This window comes from Bos taurus, chromosome 1, assembly GCF_002263795.3.
Source record: "Bos taurus isolate L1 Dominette 01449 registration number 42190680 breed Hereford chromosome 1, ARS-UCD2.0, whole genome shotgun sequence".
NCBI classification, from domain to species: Eukaryota; Metazoa; Chordata; class Mammalia; order Artiodactyla; family Bovidae; genus Bos; species Bos taurus.
This window is the reverse complement of record NC_037328.1, coordinates 116,908,159-116,927,227: the sequence shown is the minus strand read 5'-3', so window position 1 is coordinate 116,927,227 and position 19,069 is coordinate 116,908,159. Positions and strand designations below refer to the sequence as shown.

Here is a 19,069-nt window from a genome sequence, read left to right as displayed (position 1 = left end):
AGCACCGTGCCGGAGCCGGCAAGCCCTTGGGAGACATTTACTGAGTCGGTGTTTTGGGTGCTTGTAAAAAAGCTGCTTGGACTGTGAACTGGAAGCAGCCACCCCTCTGAAGGCTTTGGCTTAGGTGGGCGGGTGTGAGGGCAACCAAGAGCTATGTAGTATGTCAGGTTTGCCAGGGATTCAGGCACGAGAGGTTGTGTAGAGGTACAGATGGCAGGGTGCAGGCAGGACAGCTCTCCACCGCGAGGCAGAGGCAGAGGGGCAGTGCATTTCCTTGGTGGCATCGCAGACAATTCACCTACCTTGATGAGTCTCAGTTCTTTGTTTGTGAAATGGGTATTCTGTCTGCTGATGATGGGAAAGTTGCACAAAACTGTATGGATGAAACATTTCAATATTTTATAGCTTCTAGACAGGTACTCAATAAATGCCAGCTGCTGTCCTGACCGATGGATTTAGGGAGACAGTGAAAGACTCCAGAGAGATGGAAGCAATGTGATCCCTTGGGACCTCTGTAGGTGTGCATGCATGCATGCACACACATGCACCCTTCTACCCATCTCATGCACACACACACACACCTACTCATCTCTCACACACACCCTTCTACCCATCACATGCACGCACACACCCCTTTACCCATCTCACACGCACATACACACCCCTCTCTACCCATCTCATGCATGCACACATATACCTCTCTGCCCATCTCTCACACACACACCCCTCTACCCATCTTATGCACACTTGCACACACACACCTACACACCCACACACCTCTGCCCTCTCACAATCCACCAGTCCATAAAGCACAGCCTAGACCTGTCAGCCTTTTTCACGTTCTTGGATTCTTACAGAGGCTTTACCCTCTGTAGGGAAGCAGTTGGACAGAATCAGCTCTCCTCCTCTGTGTCTGAGTACTGTGTTATAAGAGAGGTATGCTCATTTCAGTGCTTAGGATTTTTTTTTTTAATGTTGTTGAAGAAAAAGTCACCTTTTAAAGACCAAGAATCAAGACTTATATGTGCAACTTACTTGGTCACTTGTATCTGACTCTGCGACTCCATGGACTTTATGTAGCCAAGCAGGCTCCTCGGTCCATGGGATTCTCCAGGCAACAATTCTAGGGTGGATTGTCATTTCCTTCTCCAGGGGATCTTCCTGGGGATCTCCTGCACTGGCAGGTAGATTCTTTACCACTGTACCACCTGGGAGCCCTGTACTCAAGATAGAGGTCAAATGAGGCAAAAGTCAAGCAAACTAGGAAAATATCACACGTCTGGCTCCCATTAAGGTGCCCAGTGCTGAGCTGTTAGGACACTTGTCAGTGCTGCTCATGGCCCAACTGGAGCTTGTTGAGCCTCAGAAGTTAGCCATCTTCCTACTGGATGCCCAGCGGAAGCATTGCTAATGTTTTACAGCTGCCATTTTCTTCTTCCTTAAACTAAGTCTATTAGGTAACGAGCATAACATACTTAGGGGAGAAAGTGGTGTGTCCAGACACGTGGACTTTGCTGTTACTGAATCCATTTAGACTGGGGTGGGCCTCTCAGTTTTTCTCTTTTCTTCTAACTTTTCTTGAATACTTTTTTGGCACTAGGCACCGCTGTAAGAAATTTTCCCTGGCCAGTGAGACACCTGTTAAAAAACTGTCTGTTTTTTAATTTTCTACTTTACAGATGCAGGAACCAAAGCTTAAGAGGATGAGTAAATAGTCTAAGCTCGCACCCAACTCACTGGTGGGCAAACAGGGGCTGGAGCCCTAAATGGTTCCGAACAGCCTTCTTAACTAGTACGTTCTGTTTCTTGTGCTCTTTCTTTTTGTTTCTTAAAGATTTTTTGGTAGACATGTTCATTTGTGTTATATAGATCTATTTTAAATTGCTTGTTTGTTGGGTGCACTGGGTATTGCTGCGTGCAGGCTTTCTCTAGTTGTGGCAAGCAGGTTTCTCATTGCAGTGGCCTCTCGTTGCAGAGGACAGGCTCTGGGGTGTGTGGCCTTTTGTAGCTGCAGCTTGCAGGCTCAGTAGCTGTGGTGCACGGGCTTAGTTGCTCTGCAGCGTGTGGAATCTTCCTAAACCAGGATTTGAACCTATGTCCCCTGCATTGGCAGGTGGCCTCCCAAGTAATTTGTCCCACTGTTTTCTGGACCACCAAGTAATTTGTCCCACTGTTTTCTGGACCACCAAGAAAATTTGAGTGCTGTTTCTTTTAAAAAAACCCGTTTGATTTCAGGTAACTGTAACTGAACACACATGCGTCAGATGTAATTTTGGGAAAAGGAGGGAAAAACTTTTGTAATTGTCATGAACAGTTTCCATATTGATATGGGCATATTGGTTTGTGGGAATATCCTCTAACTGATTTTAAAAGCTTGGCAATTTTAACATAGTATTTACCTTAGACAATCCCTCAAGTTGAAAAATTTGGCCTTTGTAGGGTATCACAACTATGAGGCCAGTTCAGATGTGGATGTGGATCCTGGCTTCGCTATAGAGTAGTTGGATGGCCCCAGCCTGGTTACTGGGCAGCCCACTCCAGTATTCTTGTCTGGAGAATCCCATGGACAGAGGAGCCTGGCAGGCTACAGTCCATAGGGTTGCAAAGACTTGGACACGACGGACGTAACTTAGCACATAGCAAGCAGTGTCGTTGTCTTTGTACACTGGCCTTAGTAATCGACTCCACTTCACATGCTGGCATATGGTTAGCACTTAGCAAATGCCACTTGTTATGTTCTTAACTGGGCAACTTTAGTTGTCAAGTGAGTTGAACCTAGCACTGTGTTTTAGAAATTTACATTTCCCTTCTTATCTGTAGGTTTCTTTCATTCATCATAAGAGGCAAGCAGTAAAGTTTATTGTACCATATGGTGACAACTTTTGGAAATAAGCCTACTGTTTCACTTATTTTCAGATTGAGAGATGTGGCACTTTTCAAGGACCTGGAGTGATTTACTTTGTGATTCTAATGCATCTCAAATGACTGCTCTTGTGTCATTTCGTATTTCCCCAAATTGTTTTCTTTATTCATTTTATTATTTAAATGATGATGATTTAACTGAGGGATGACAAATTAATGACAGTTGACTTAAATACTCAGAGCAATTGTTTTAATTTTCTTATCTACTTCCTATCTTCTCAGAACTTGGAGTAGTACTCTTTTTAACTGCTGCTTGAAAGAAAACAAAGGGAAGTCATTTTTTTGCTTTTGTGGTATATGTTTTTTTCCTTAGATGTCACAGGACCTAAGACTATCAACATTGATTCTAAGGATGTGAAACCAAGAAAAACTTTTTCTGCTCAAAAATCAGCTGTCCCAAATATCTTTTGGAAATGTACATATGGAAATGCTCATAGAAAACAGAAAGATTTTTAAAAAAATGAATACTACTTATACTTAAATAATACATCTTCTGAGTGTGTGGTTAATAATCTTTATATGGTGATTCTGTTAGAAATACTACTTGTGACTGTGTACAACAGACTTATGTTCTGTTAGCATTTGAGACCAGTTTTTACCTTATGTAACTCTTGAAATTCATCCAGATCTCCATACATGTGCCTCAGGTTGCAAACCATGTGACTTGCTAATATCATTACGTATTATTATCATTACGTACCATATTATTTATTGGTGCTGTAATGTGAATTATGTTTTTGTCCAGAGACGACCATTTTGTTTAATGTTGACTAAGAGTGATTAATTACATTTATAAACATGCCCTTTTAGTCTCAGATTAAAAAGCTATTAAAGAGCTTTATTCAGTATCTGATCTCAAGTGCTTTTTGTTTGCTGTTGCTTACAGTAATGAGTCATTGATTTTTCCTATCCTTTTTATGGTACTGTTTTATAATGTAGTATGTTAAGAGATTTTTTTTTTTGTTTTAAAATAGTCTTACCAGGTACCTTGTAATTACTGAAGGAAGCCTGCCTCTCAGATGTAGTTGCCAGTTTTTTCCTTTTTTGTTAAAGAATAGACTTGTGGTTAGTTTTTAGAGATTATTAGATTATTGAGTGATTGAGTAAGAAACAATTAAACTTAATCTATTTAGTCTGTGTCCGCCCTCTCCAAGGAAAGAAAAAAGTGTATCAAGTCCCCCTTATGACGAGAATCTCTCTTTGCATTTGGAGTATCTTTATTACAGATGTAGGTAACAGCATTAATGATGGTTGCAGCAAGATTAACAATGATTTTAGTTTATTTGTTTATGGCTGCACTAGGTCTTCATGGCCTTGTACCGGCTTTTTCTCGTTCTGACGAGCAGGGGCTATTCTCTAACTGGGGCGTGTGAGCTTCTCATCGTGGTGGCTCCTCTTGTGGCAGAACTTGGACTCTAGGGTTCTCTGGACCTTAGCAGTTGCCGTGCATGGGCTTCGTTGCCCTGTGGCTGTGGGACTAGGGATCTGACCTGTGTCCCTTACGTTGACAGGTGGAGTCTTAACCACTAGACCACCAGGGAAGTTCCTAAATTTTAGTATTTTGCCCCTAGGAGTGGGGCCCATGCTTATGAGGCCAGATGGACAGTGCTGTTAGCTGAAGGGTCTTGTTGTTGTTCAGCTGCTAAGTCATGTTTGACTCTTGGTGACCCCATGGACTGCAACATGTCAGGCTTCCCTGTCCTTCACCATCTCCCAGAGTTTGCTCAGACTCATGTACATTTGATTCAGTGATGCTATCTAACCATCTCATCCTCTGTTGTCCCCTTCTTCTGCTGCCCTCAATCTTTCCCAGCATCAGAGTCTTTTCCAATGAGTTAGCTCTTTGCATCAGATTGGAGCTTCAGCATCAGTCCTTTCAATGAATATTCAGAATTGATTTCCTTTAGGATAGACAGGTTTGATCTCCTTGCTGTCCAAGGGACTCCCAAGAGTCTTCTTTAGCACCACAATTCGAAAGCATCAATTCTTTGGTGCTCAGCCTTCTTTATGGTCCAACTCTCACAACTATACATGACTACTGGAAAAACCATAGCTTTGACTATACAGACCTTTGTTGGCAAAGTATTGTCTCTGCTTTTTAATTATCTGTCAAGGTTTGTCATAGCTTTTCTTCCAAGAACAGCTATCATTTAATTTCATGACTGCAGTCACTGTCCATAGTGATTTGGAGACCAAGAAAATAAAATCTGTCACTGTTTCCACTTTTTATCCATCTAGTTGCCATGAAATGATGGGACCAGATGCCATGATCTTCGTTTTTGGAATGTTGAGTTTTAAGCCAGCTTTTCACTCTCCTCTTTCACCCTCATTAAGAAGCTCTTTAGTTCCTCTTCACTTTCTGCCATTAGAGTGGTATCCTCTGCATACCTTAGGCTGTTGATACTTCTCCCAGCAATCTTAATTCCAGCTTGTGCTTCATCCAGCTTGGCATTTTGCATGATGTACTCTGCATATAAATTAAGTAAGAAGGGTGACAACATATGACCTTGACATACTCCTTTTCCAATTTTGAACCAGTCTGTTGTTCCATGTCTGGTTCTAACTGTTGCTTCTTGACCTGCATACAGGTTTCTCAGGAGGCAGGTAAAGTGGTCTGGTAGTGCCATCTCTTTTTTAATAAATTTTCCACAGGTTGTTGTGATTCACACAGTCAAAAGCTTTAGCGTAGTTAATAAAATAGAAATAGATGTTTTTTTGGAATTCTCTTGCTTTCTCTATGATCCAGTGGATGTTGGCAGTTTGAGCCCTGGTTTTTCTGCCTTTTGTAAATCCAGCTTGTACATCTGGAATTTCTTGGTTTATGTACTATTGAAGCCTGGCTTGGAGAATTTTGAGCCTTACTTTGCTAGCATGTGAAATGAGCAAAATTGTACAGTAGTTTGAACATTCTTTGGTATTGTCTTTCATTTGGATTGGAATGAAAACTGACCTTTTTCCATCCTGTGGACACTGGAGTTTTCCAAATTTGCTGACATACTGAGTGTAGCACTTTTAACAGCAGCATCTTTTAGAATTTGGAATACCTCAGCTAGAATTCTATCACCTCCACTAGCTTTGTTTGTAGTAATGCTTCCTAAGGTCCTCTTGACTTCACACTCCAGGATGTCTGGCTCTAGGTGAGTGACCACACCATCGTGGTTATCTGGGTCATTAAGACCTTTCTTGTATACTTCTTCTTTTATACTTGCCATCTCTTTTTAATCTCTTCTGCTTCTGTTACGTCCTTATCTGTTTCTGTTCTTTATTGTGCCCGTCCTTACATGAAATATTCCCTTGGTATCTCCAATCTTCTTGAAGCGATCTCTAGTCTTTCCCATTTTATCGTTTCCTCTATTTCTTTGCATTGTTCATGTAAGAAGGTTTTCTTATTTCTCCTTGCTCTTCTCTGGAACTCTGCATTCAGTTGGGTAAGGATCTTACTGATTTTGGAATTTTGGGTCAGTGCTCTCTCATTTGTTTTCTTTATGGAAGTTATTTCTTCTTGTGATTTCTATACAGATAATACATGAAGACATTCTTGATATCAAGAAGTCCCTTTCAGCCCACAGCTCGGTTTCGTCTCCCACTCTTTTGCCCAGACGGGGGCATTTTGGCATGTGTCCCCACTGTGGAGACAGATAGCTTAGATTTGACTCTTAGGTCTGTGACCTATTAATAGCATCTTTAAGACATTTAATAAGTTACTTAGCCTTTGGCCGCGGTTTACTCAACAATCATAGGGTTGTTGTGAAAGTATCAGAGCAGAGCAGACTGTATAACAAATACTCATTACATACAGCAGCTGAAACAACTGTGCGTGTTGGTGCATATCCCTTGGATACTTTGCTTTACGTTTATGTACTTGTATATGAGCACTTAACAACTACAGTAGGTTCAGTTCAGTTCAGTTGCTCAGTCGTGTCCGACTCTTTGCAGCTCCATGAATCACAGCACGCCAGGCCTCCCTGTCCATCACCAACTCTCAGAGTTCACTCAAACTCATGTCCATCGAGTTGGTGATGCCATCCAGCCATCTCATCCTCTGTCGTCCCCCTCTCCTCCTGCCCCCAATCCCTCCCAGCATCAGGGTCTTTTCCAATGAGTCAGCTCTTCGCGTGAGGTGGCCAAAGTATTGGAGTTTCTCTTTAGCATCATTCCTTCCAACGAACACCCAGGACTGGTCTCCTTTAGGATGGACTGGTTGGATCTCCTTGCAGTCCAAGGGACTCTCAAGAGTCTTCTCCAACACCACAGTTCTTTGGCACTCAGCTTTCTTTATAGTCCACCTCTCACATTGAAAGGTTATTGTTAAATCACGTGAAGACACCGGGATTCTTGGCCCCTGGAGGAGAAGAATTCAATCCGGGGCCAGAGACGAGGCTTGATCACTCAGAGCTTTTGTGTAATAAAGTTTTATTAAAGTAAAAAGGAGATAGAGAAAGCTTCTGACATAGGCATCAGAAGGGGGCAGAAAGAGTACCCGCTTGCTAGTGTTAACAGTGAGGTTATATAATCCAAAGAATGTCTGGAGGTTGTAAAGACCTCATCAGACCTACTCCCACAGTTTACATTTTAAGATAACACTGTCCTCAGGCAAGATACGTCCTTGTAAAGACCAGGTCTACTCCCATAATTAACATTTTAAGATAACAGAAGGTTGAATCCAAAGACTGTCCTTAGGCAGGATACATTATTGTTATATAATCCTAAGGAATGTGGAGAAAGAAAAAAAGTTTGTCCTTTCTTCCTCCTTGAGAATTCCAGACCCCTCTCTCCTTGGGGACCCCTAGACTCCCTATCAACCTGCCTAGGAAATGACTCTCTCAACATCCATACATGACCACTGGAAAAACCATAGCCACTGGTTCTGCGCTGTTGCATTCCTTCTCTAACACATGCTAGATGAGATGATTGTACAAGGCAGGGATCTGTCTTTTCCATTTTCAGTATCTACTGCAGCCCCTGGCACACAGTAGATTCAATAGATATTGTTAATCAAACAGTAAAAGCAAGGCAGGCTTCCCTGGCAGCTCAGATGGTAAAGAATGTGCCTGCAGTGCAGGAGACCTGGGTTCAATCCCTGGGTTGGAAAGATAGCAGGTGCATTCTTTACCACTGAGCCACCAGGAAAGCCCTCTTGACCCCTTAGTTTGGTGCTTTTTCTCTGACTGTAACTTTATGAGTCATGGCTCAGTTTCTCCATGTCTCTCTCCTGGTCTTGTGTATCCCATTTGCCTGTGTGTAGTTACAGGCTAGGAGGTACGTGCTGTGGATTTTGTCATCTTCATACTATCTGTCAAAGTACCAATATGAAAAGTTCTCTGTTACTTGAAGACTCCAACTCTGGCTTATAGTGTTTGGGATGATGAAGTACTTTTCTTGAATGGTGCAGAGGTGTGTTTTTCTTGCCTAATGGGTATTTAAAGCCAGCAGCCATGAAGCTGTGTTGTGAAAGATACGTATCACATGGAAATAAATATTTTTGCACAGGGCAACAGACTACTGTGATGCTGGAAGCACCGAGGGTGGGCGGGAAAGCCCAGAGAAGCTTGGAGCCATGGTGCACCTGGGGTAGGGTCGAGATGACCTTGCACGTTGTTTTAATACAGTGTTGTTCTACCACCGGTGTGATGGAAAAACCTGAATCATCTTTTTGGCCAACCCAGTAGTTGATTGGCCTTCTCTGGTGACTCAGAGGTATAGAATCTGTTTGCCAATGGAGGAGACAGAAGAGATGCAGGTTCGATCCCTGGGTTGGGAAGATCCCCTGGAGGAGGGCATGGCAACCCACTCTAGTATTCTTGCCTGGAGAATTCCATGAATAGAGGAGCCTGGCTGGCTATAGTCCATGGGGTTGAAATGAGTTGGACTCAATTGAAACGAGTCCAGATAACCTCAGATATGCAGATGACACCACACTTATGGTAGAAAGTGAAGAAGAACTAAAGAGCTTCTTGATGACAGTGAAAGAGGAGAGTGAAAAAGTTGGCTTAAAGCTCAACATTCGGAAAACTAAGATCATGGCATCTGGTCCCATCACTTCATGGCAATTAGATGGGGAAACAATGGAAACAGTGACAGACTTTATTTTCTTGGGCTCCAAAATCACTGCAGATGGTGATTGCAGCCATGAAATTAAAAGACGCTTGCTCCTTGGAAGAAAAGTTATGACCAACCTAAACTGCATATTAAAAAGCAGAAACACTACTTTGCCAACAAAGGTCCGTCTAGTTCAAAGGTATGGTTTTTCTAGTGGTCATGTATGGATGTGAGAGTTGGGTGATAAAGAAAGCTGAGTGCCGAAGAATTGATGCTTTTGAACTGTGGTGTTGGAGGAGAGTCTTGAGAATCCCTTGGACAGCAAGGAGATCCAACCAGTCCATTCTAAAGGAGATCAGTCCTGAATATTCATTGGAAGGACTGATGCTGAAGCTGTAACTCCAATACTTTGGCCACCTGAAGTGAAGAACTGACTCATTTGAAAGACCCTGATGCTGGGAAAGATTGAAGGTGGGAGGAGAAGGGGATGACAGAGGATGAGATGGTTGGATGGCATCACCGAATTAATGGGCATGAGTTTGAGTAAACTCTCGAGTTGGTGATGGACAGGGAGGCCTGGTGTGCTGTAGTCCATGGGGTCGCAAGGAGTTGGACATGACTGAGCGACTGAACTGAACTGTGCTGAGGCCTTTTATCATGCAGATATCTTTCACAAGATTGAGCGGAGAGCAGCGCATATTGTCAGTCCCTGGTAGAGTGATTTTTTTTTCCTTGTGTTCAAAGAATTGCCCCAAGTCTTCACTGCCCATCAAAGACCCAAATCCAGACCGTCACGCTGAAGATGAGTGGGTGAGGCACTATAATTAATACCTGGTTTCATGAACTACTTGAGGCAGGTGAAGGGGCAGTACCCCCAGAAGAAGCAGGAGTGCTGTTCCCAGAAGAAGGAGAGGATGGTGGGTGGGCCGAGCTTGCACCTCGTCTGAGGTCTGAGAACTTCCCTTCTTGCGAGGCAGCAGCAGTAGTCGTGCACCTCTGACTTCCTATTTCCTGTGTTCCGTTGCAAGCCTGTCTTATCTGCCTTTCCTATTTATGCATCTTTACTTAGATGTTGAAATATTACTCTTTGCTGCAGAAAAATAAAAACAAAGCAAACATCACACAGGCTCCGCTAGTTCCACTGCTGAAAGCAGTTCTCTGGCTTCTGAACCAGCTGTGTGGATCTTTCTCTTCCTCTCAGGTCACCCGGTTTTCTCTGATTTGGTCCATTAGGTGCCCCTTTCAAACTCTGGAGGGAAAGTTTGTCAATCTGGGGAGCTGGGAGGGGGAAGTGTCTTGGTATTATGCTTCATGGTTGTCTGGAAGACTCAATTGTTTTTACTTTAAGATAATTTCCTTGGGCTGTATTCTTGAGATTGCGAACATTTTAAAGACTCTTGTTTCATAGTAGAAATTAAGTCCGAAAAGAAAATAACCAGTTTTTATTCGTACAGAGTAATACATGAGACTGTTAATATCTGATGCCTAGAAGGCCTGGTGGCAATACATATTTATTGATGAATTAGTAAGTAAATGAATTAATGAGGCTACTACCTATTTTGTGGTACTCTTTGGTGAGTTATCATTAAACTCTTTTTCTTAGGTTTTTAATCTTGTTTATTGTAGCCTTCCTATAATTGCCATTTAATCAGAAGTCCTCTGCCCCTGTAATTCTTTGAAGCTCCACATTACTTTTTTTTTTTAAAAAAAATTGACTTATAGTTCCTTTACAATGGAGTGCTTCTACTGTACAGCAAAGTGAATAGCTATACCCCACTTTTTGGGTGTCTGTCCCATTTCAGTCACCAGAGAACATTACTTTGCATAGATTTCTCTGTGCTTTGAGTAGATTCTCATTAGTTAATCTATTTTATACATAATATCAGTACTATATGTGCAAGTCAATGGTAGCTTCTCAATTGATCCAATCCCCTTGGTGTCCATGTATTTGTTCTCTAGGTTTGTGTCTCTATTTCTGCTTTGCAAATAAAATCATCCAGAGAAAAACATAATTGGAAAAAACACGCACCCCAATGTTCAACACTACTTGCTTCTGCTGTAACAAGTTATCAAAAGTTTAGTGGCTTAAAACAGCACAAACTTACCCTTTTATGGTTCTGGAGGTTATGATCTTGAAAGAAAGTGTTAGTAGCTCAGATGTGTCTGACTCTTTGTGACACTATGGACTGTACAGTCCATGGAATTCTCCAGGCCAGAATACTGGAGTGTGTAGCTTTTCCCTTCTCCAGGGATCTTCCCAGCCCATATCTCTTGCATTGTAGGTGGATTCTTTACCAGCTGAGCCACAAGGGAAGCTCGATTATTATCTTACTGGGCTCTAATCAAGGGGTTTGCTGTGCTGTGTTCCTTATATGGGCTCTTGGGAAGAAATTTATTCCTTCTGTTTTCCAGTCTCTAGAGATCACCAACATTCCTTAGCTTGTGTCACCTTGCTGCATCTGCAGAATCAACAAAGTGGCCCCTTCACATCTCTCCCTGCCTCTGAGTCCTGTTTCCGTTGTTGCATGTCTAACTCTGACTCTCCTGCTTTTCCCTTTTCCTTTAGAAGCTTCTTTGTGATGAACTTGGGCCTGCTCACATCTAGGGGAATCCCCTCTTCCTAGGATCTTATCTCAATCACATCTATTACAGAATCCCCTTTTTTCATTTACAGTAACATACTCACACATCCTGAGCTTAGGACATGCACCTCTTTAGGATGGGGGATTATTCTGCCTACCACATACTTATTTCTCCTTTTGTTCTTCTCAGTTTTTTAAATTCCATTTTTTTCCTTCTCTCTCTCTTTTTTTTTTTTTGGCTTGCCACTCGACTTATGGAATTCTAGTTCCCCAACCAGGGATTGAACCTGAAACTGGGTCCCAGCAATGAAAGCACAGAGTCCTAACCCCTGAACTACCCCTGTTCATCTCGGATTTGAAATTTAACTCATTCCTCAAGCCTTTTCTTGAAAACCACTTTCTGAAACAAACAACTAATGATTTCCTTCCATCTCCTCTCTCTGCTTCTGTTAAATGTTTTTGGCTTTCTGAGATGATTTTTATTTTCTTTTTTTAATGCATCCAAATAATTTATATACAAGTTTGACTGTCCCACTTAACGTATCATATCATTGAACACAGGTTTAGTTCTTATCTTGAGCTGCTAAATTACCTCAAATTTTTGCCTTGAAGTTATTTTGTTTTAAAATAATATTTATTAGATTTTATTTTATTTATTGTTTTAAAGAAGAGGTGCTTCATATTTTTAGATATTTATTTACAGGATAAGAATGCATTTCAACTTCCCATATTTGAAGGTATGATGTCCTATTGACAGTTACTCAAATTAACTTGTAATATAGCATCTGGCAGGCAAATTGAAGTGGTCCTCTAATAATTTTCTAAAAATTCTTTAGAGCAGAGCATTGCTGGGGCTGGGGGTGAAGGGTATCTGTATATGGGTATCTATCTGTATGCCTGTTGAACATGTCTGATGGGGTGTACTTTGGGGCTGGTGTTCAGAGTAAAATAAGCAGGAGCTCCTCCTTATTTTTGATAAGCAGCAGAATCTAGAAAAGACCTCTTGCTGAAACCACTTAAAATGTAAATCAAAATTTTCTGTAAATATGGGGGTAGGAGGATGTTTGAATGGGAAGTTACCTTGGAAAGTAATGCTAAACTTTAAAAATTCATGTTATAACAATTTTTCAATAGTAAAGAACAAAATGCTTTATGACTCATATATAAATATATATGTAATTATTCATATTGCAGAGATAGTTTGCTTTCTCTGCAGGTTGGTATAATAATATCACCTGATTTTCCAATATGATCTTCTTCTAAGTTAGTCATTAAACTTTTTTAATATCTTACTGTTTCTTTTAAAATTGGCACCTACTGAGCCTGCCTCTTATTCCTCCACTCCAACATCCTAAGGAAAGAGTGGCACCATTTGGCAGGCTGTTTGATACTCAGAAAGGCGTGGACTTTTTGGAATCTGGCCAGTGTTGGGAAATACTTACTGGTAAAATAGATTTTGAGATGTATAACTTTTTATGGGCACAAATGATTAAAATTTTATATTTTAAAACTCATCTTTTAGCAGCATGTCTCCCTGATTTTCTTAATTCCTAATGAGTATGTTTTGAGGCCAAATGCTGCTACTCACTCAAGCTGCAGTGAGTAGACTGCAGGCCTGTTTCTTCATGTTTGTGTCTTGGTGTCTATAAACTAGCATAGATGGATGCTCATCACCTATGAGGGGCTTCCCTGGTAGCTCAGCTGGTAAAAAATCTGCCTGCAAGACAGGAGACCTGGGTTCAATTCCTGGGTTGAGAAGATCCACTGGAGAAGGGATAGGCTATCCACTCCAGTATTCTTGGGCTTCCCTTGTGGCTCAGCTGGTAAAGAATCTGTGGGCAGTGCAGGAGACCTGGGTTCAGTCGCCCATGTGATGTGGAAGTGCAGGTGCCTAGACTCAGTCACTTTCCTCCCCCACCTTCAGAACGGTTTGCTGCTTTACAATGAGTTCCCTTTTCTGCTTTTCCCTCTAGAGGGTAAACTTTTTGAGAACAAGGGCCAGATGTTTAAAATTTTGGTTTCCTCAAAGACTAGCATATCCTGGGTGCTTAATAAGTGTTCTTGGAAATGAATTCTCTTTTTCTTAAGACTGATTTTCTGGCATATTTCTGCCCCAAACCAGTGGTCAGTTTCTGTATGTGTTAAAAAGAACTCTTTTCCTTTATAGTTTCTTGTCTGTGCATTTCCAGGTCAAGCAGAGCCTGTTACTTAAGTTGAGTGAGTCAGTTATTCTTCGGTAGCACATTTTCATTTTGTTTGATGCAGAGGGAAAATAAAAAAAAATATAGATGTAGACATGTAAATGTAGACATGTAGTAGACATGTAATGCAGACATTGTAAATGTAGACATGATGCACATTGCTGATGAATTTATTTGAAACTGTTGGCTTTGTTTTTAAGGTAAGTTCTTTTGTTCTCTCTAATATTATAAAGCTAAGCATGCAGTGCATCACTGCATTGACATTTATATTTTTGCTTTTCCTGGGATTAGATTGAATCCAGGAAGTCATTCCTCCCAATTTGTTTTCTTTTTAAAAATGTTGTGTTGTCTTTATACTTTTTAATTGAAATATTTCTCTTGTTTTCCAATCCCAAAGAAAGGCAATACCAAAGAATGCTCAAACTACCACACAATTGCGCTCATCTCACATGCTAGTAAAGTAATGCTCAAAATTCTCCAAGCCAGGCTTCAGCAATATGTGAACCGTGAACTTCCTGATATTCAAGCTGGTTTTAGAAAAGGCAGAGGAATGAGAGATCAAATTGCCAACATCCGCTGGATCATGGAAAAAGCAAGAGAGTTCCAGAAAAGCATCTATTTCTGCTTTATTGACTATGCCAAAGCCTTTGACTGTGTGGATCACAATAAACTGTGGAAAATTCTGAAAGAGATGGGAATACCAGAGCACCTGACCTGCTTCTTGAGAAATCTGTATGCAGGTCAGGAAGCAACAGTTAGAACTGGACATGGAACAACAGACTGGTTCCAAATAGGAAAAGGAGTTCGTCAAGGCTGTATATTGTCACCCTGTTTATTTAACTTATATGCAGAGTATGTCATGAGAAACGCTGGCCTGGAAGAAACACAACCTGGAATCAAGATTGCCGGGAGAAATATCAGTCACCTCAGATATGCAGATGACACCACCCTTATGGCAGAAAGTGAAGAGGAACTAAAAAGCCTGGTGTTGAAAGTGAAAGAGGAGAGTGAAAAACTTGGCTTAAAGCTCAACATTCAGAAAACAAAGATCATGGCATCCGGTCCCATCACTTCATGGGAAGTAGATGGGGAGACAGTGGAAACAGTGTCAAACTTTATTTTTTTGGGCTCCAAAATCACTGCAGATGGTGACTGCAGCCGTGAAATTAAAAGACGCTTACTCCTTGGAAGGAAAGTAATGACCAACCTAGATAGCATATTCAAAAGCAGAGACGTTACTTTGCCAACAAAGGTTCATCTAGTCAAGGCTATGGTTTTTCCGGTGGTCATGTATGGATGTGAGAGTTGGACCGTGAAGAAGGCTGAGCGCCGAAGAATTGATGCTTTTGAAGTGTGGTGTTGGAGAAGACTCTTGAGAGTCCCTTGGACTGCAAGGAGATCCAACCAGTCCATTCTGAAGGAGATCAGCCCTGGGATTTCTTTGGAAGGAATGATGCTGAAGCTGAAACTCCAGTACTTTGGCTACCTCATGCGAAGAGTTGACTCATTGGAAAAGACTCTGATGCTGGGAGGAATTGGGGGCAAGAGGAGAAGGGGACGACAGAGGATGAGATGGCTGGGTGGCATCACTGACTCGATGGACATGAGTCTGAGTGAACTCCGGGAGTTGGTGATGGACAGGGAGGCCTGGTGTGCTGCGATTCATGGGGTCGCAAAGAGTCGGACATGACTGAGCGACTGATCTGATCTGATCTTTACATTAAAAGATTCAGAGCTCTTTTTGAGATATCTGCTGTAGATAATTTAACATTTCTTTGTTTTAAGATAAAGAATTTGAGTTTAGGATAGGAAGTTTAAAAATCTTGGAATAAACTGATTTTCATGGTCTGAATTGTCTGCTGGTATTTCAAAGCTGAGTAGGGATTCTTATCCTGGGATTATTCTTGAATGTCTTGTCAGAGTCCACAAACCATCTGAAATGTTGTGCTAAAGTACATGTGTGTATATGGATGTTTTTCTTGGGCCTGTGCCATAGCTGCCATAGTCTTCATTGAGCTTATGAATTCTGAAAAGTTAACAACGTCTCACATAGCATGTAAATGCTAGTACTGTGACTGTCTGGCCCTTTTGGCATAGTGTTTATGCAACTGGATGAATGTTAAAAATATGCAGTTGATGTTCTGTGTCTAGAGGCATAGATCCTCTACAAGGAAGGTGAAATTGCACAAAAGGACAATCCCCCTTCTTACTGTAAACCCCCGCCATAGCCGTTGCTTGGGTCCCTGTGACCGTTCTCTGACTCTTCTCGTCCTCAGTGTGTGGTGTCATGTCTAGGCCATGGCAGTTACAGCTGGTAGTTCTGGTGGCAGTGCTGAGCCCTACACAGATGTGGGCTCCCATCTTTTGTTAACTGGGTCTGCTTGTAACTCTTGCTCCTTTCCATGCCTGGGTGTCACTCTTCATGCTTGTTGTTTCTAAGGCAGCAGGTTTTGATCAGCAGCCCAGGCTCCCCTCCAGTTTGTTCCTTGCAATTCCTTCTTGGACTGGGCGACTCGCTAGCCTGGCTTGTTGAGATTGTGTTGACTGAGGCTGTGAGTAAGGGCCCGAGGGGGTCAGCAGCGGAGTGAAGCTGGTACTTGGGCTTTGTACTAGCTGTTCTTTTTTTTTTTTTGAGGTTTATATATATATATATATTTTTTAAATTTCTATTTTTTATTTATTTTAGTTGGAGGCTAATTACTTTACAATATTGTGGTGGTTTTTGCCATTCATTGACATGAATCAGCTATGGGTTTACACGTGTTCTTGATATTCAGTAGTCGATGTCCCTTTCTGCTTCCTTTGAATTCTGGAGGCTTGATGGGGCTGGGTTATGATCTGTGCAAGTGAAGGCATATACAGGGAAACTCCAGTTCTCTTGGAATTATCACAGACTCAGCTGTTCTAAATGATTTCTGTCCTTGTGACTAAAGTTTTACTCTTTATACTTCAATTGAAATAGATCTGGAAACACTTTCTGACTTGACTATAATAAGATAGAAAGCTTCAACAGTTTAAATATTCTGCTGCTTGCATCCTGAGTCTCATTCATCAGGTGAATGTGTCATGTGACATGGCTGGTACCCATTTCTCTTGGTCCTTAGGTTGCCCCCAACGATGAAGCTGTGGTGACGCTGCTGTGTGAATGGGCTGTGAGCTGTAAGCGGTCAGGCAAGCACAGGGCGATGGCTGTGGCGAAACTCCTGGAGAAGAGACAAGCGGAAATCGAGGCAGAGGTGGACTTGACTTTCTTTCTACTTGTTGTTAATAATACTGCTTTGAATGGGATTGTTTCGTACTTTCATTGTGCTTTTTTTTTTTTTTTCTTTTCTTTTTAAAAGAAAAAGGAGGAATGTACAAATTCACATAAGGACTTCATAGCATGACCCCTCTAAGTTGATGAAGCCTGTAATTTATATTCTGGACTAATTTAAAATCAAACTTCAAAATCTGACTTAGAATGGAAATCTCCCTCTGTGAGGTTAAGACGTTCACACATACATATGTCTGTACTTTTGGTGTTAAATATCGTTTACGTATATATGCACACGTGTGTTTAATGAATATGGAAATACTTTCTTGAGGCCACTGTGACTATGAGATTACAGATGCCAGTTTGTGTTCATTTTTGAGACTGTGTTCTGGCCCCAGAGACAGCAGTTAAAGCCTCTGGAGTCGATTAGAAAGGAACCAACAAAGCTAACGTCGTCAGCATAGCTTTGTTGAAGGAGAGCATCAAAATGAGCCTTCCTTTCTTCCTTTCTAGGGGTGGAGAAGGCATGTGCGTGACCAGACCAGGCTGTCACCTCTCACCTGGATAACTGTGGGTCTCCTGCCTCCTGTCTCTGTCTCTTGCCCCTCCCTCCCCATCACCCTCCACACAGCCTCCAGAGCTGACTTTTTGCCATGGAAACAGATCATATCGTCCTCTTCCTAAAGCACCTGATGGCTCCTTCTCAAGACCCACAGAGCCTCACCTGAGCCGCCCACCTGCCCTTCCCACCTCGTCTCCCGCTCCCGTAGGTCACTCACAGCTCTGGCCGCCCTGGTCTTCCTGTCCATACCACACTCACGTTTCTCTTGGGGCCTTTGCTCTTGTTGTTGCCTCTGGGTGACACATTCTGTTCCCCCTTTTACACGGCTGTTCCTGTTTTAGGAGGCGTCACTTCCTTATCTAGCATTCCTGGCTCAACATGTGTCACCTCCTCAGGAGACTCCTCCACCACCTCATCTGCACTTAACGGCACCCACCCCCCAGCCTGTCTTTCTCAGGCCATTCTGGTTTATTTTCCCCATTGCCTCTTTTTTAATGCCTGTGAGTGTAAGCTTGACAACAGTGGCTTTGCTCACCCCATTCAGTGTTGCATTACTGATGATACACCTCCTTCTTATGACAGTATTAACAAAAATGAAATAGGAAGAATATTTTCATAGACATCTCCTTTTGTTGGGAAAGCACCTTTCACCAAATACAGAGGGTCATGTTGTTGAAATTGGGGCTTAAAGATATTGATGCTAAGTTGTAAACCACATAGCCCCTTTTTATAATGGCCAAATTAAGAAAAGCATTTCATTGCTTTTTTCCTACATATTAATGAATGGACTATATTCTAAAGAGAAGTGCAGTGGTTAAACTTTATTAACTGAAGTTGATTCCTCAAATTTCATTGCTCCTACTGGATAATTTTTATTGTGTCTTCCCTTCCCTCTTTGTGTGTCCCAGAATACACACACACACAGTCATATTCAGAAGAGGTTCACACATAGATGACTATAATTTTAATAGGTTTAAATGTATCCATCTCTAAAAATGTATTCTTTTTAGAGATGTTTAAGATAATTGATTTCTATTAAACACCATATTCAAAATTTGACCCTTATAAAGAGGATGGATTGAAGAAATCATATCTAATATAATACTGTTTTAATGCTAAAATGGATAATGAAAATGGGAAGAAACGAAGGGACAGCAAAAAGAATAGAAAATGAGGTTCTGATTGCTTCTAATCTGTTCCTTTGCTGATCTTCTAGTAAGTTCTGACTTTAAGAATGTAGAAGTTAAACAGCTTCTCTAGATGTGTTCCTGAACTGTGGAGATTCCAGGAGGTTCTGAGAGAGCTAATTGGTGAAGTGTGATGAGGGAAAGAATTTTGTTAGAGGGACATTTGACACATTACTTCCCAATATACTCGTAAATTCACCACCTGACAAAAGCAAACACAGAGCAGTCAAACGCAATAATACCTGCCCAAGTGTTTCTTGGAGGGCATACCGCTAAAATGAACTATTTAAAAATGAAGACAGCTTCAGTTTATATTTTAGTGG

The 19,069-nt window shown here is 41.6% G+C and overlaps 1 protein-coding gene across 10 annotated transcripts in view; it reads left to right on the top strand.

Annotated features, from left to right (window-relative positions):
• The window catches only part of MED12L (mediator complex subunit 12L), a 362,689-nt gene that overhangs the window by 90,328 nt on the left and 253,292 nt on the right, over positions 1–19,069 (top strand). For 9 of the 10 annotated variants that reach the window (XM_024990948.2, XM_005201810.5, XM_024990950.2 and 6 more), the window contains one exon: positions 16,849–16,980. The exons of the other annotated variant lie outside the window; for it this stretch is intronic. In XM_024990948.2, coding sequence (XP_024846716.1) covers positions 16,849–16,980 — 132 coding nt within the window. The remainder of the gene's footprint in view (positions 1–16,848; positions 16,981–19,069) is intronic. 10 annotated transcript variants of the gene reach the window in all.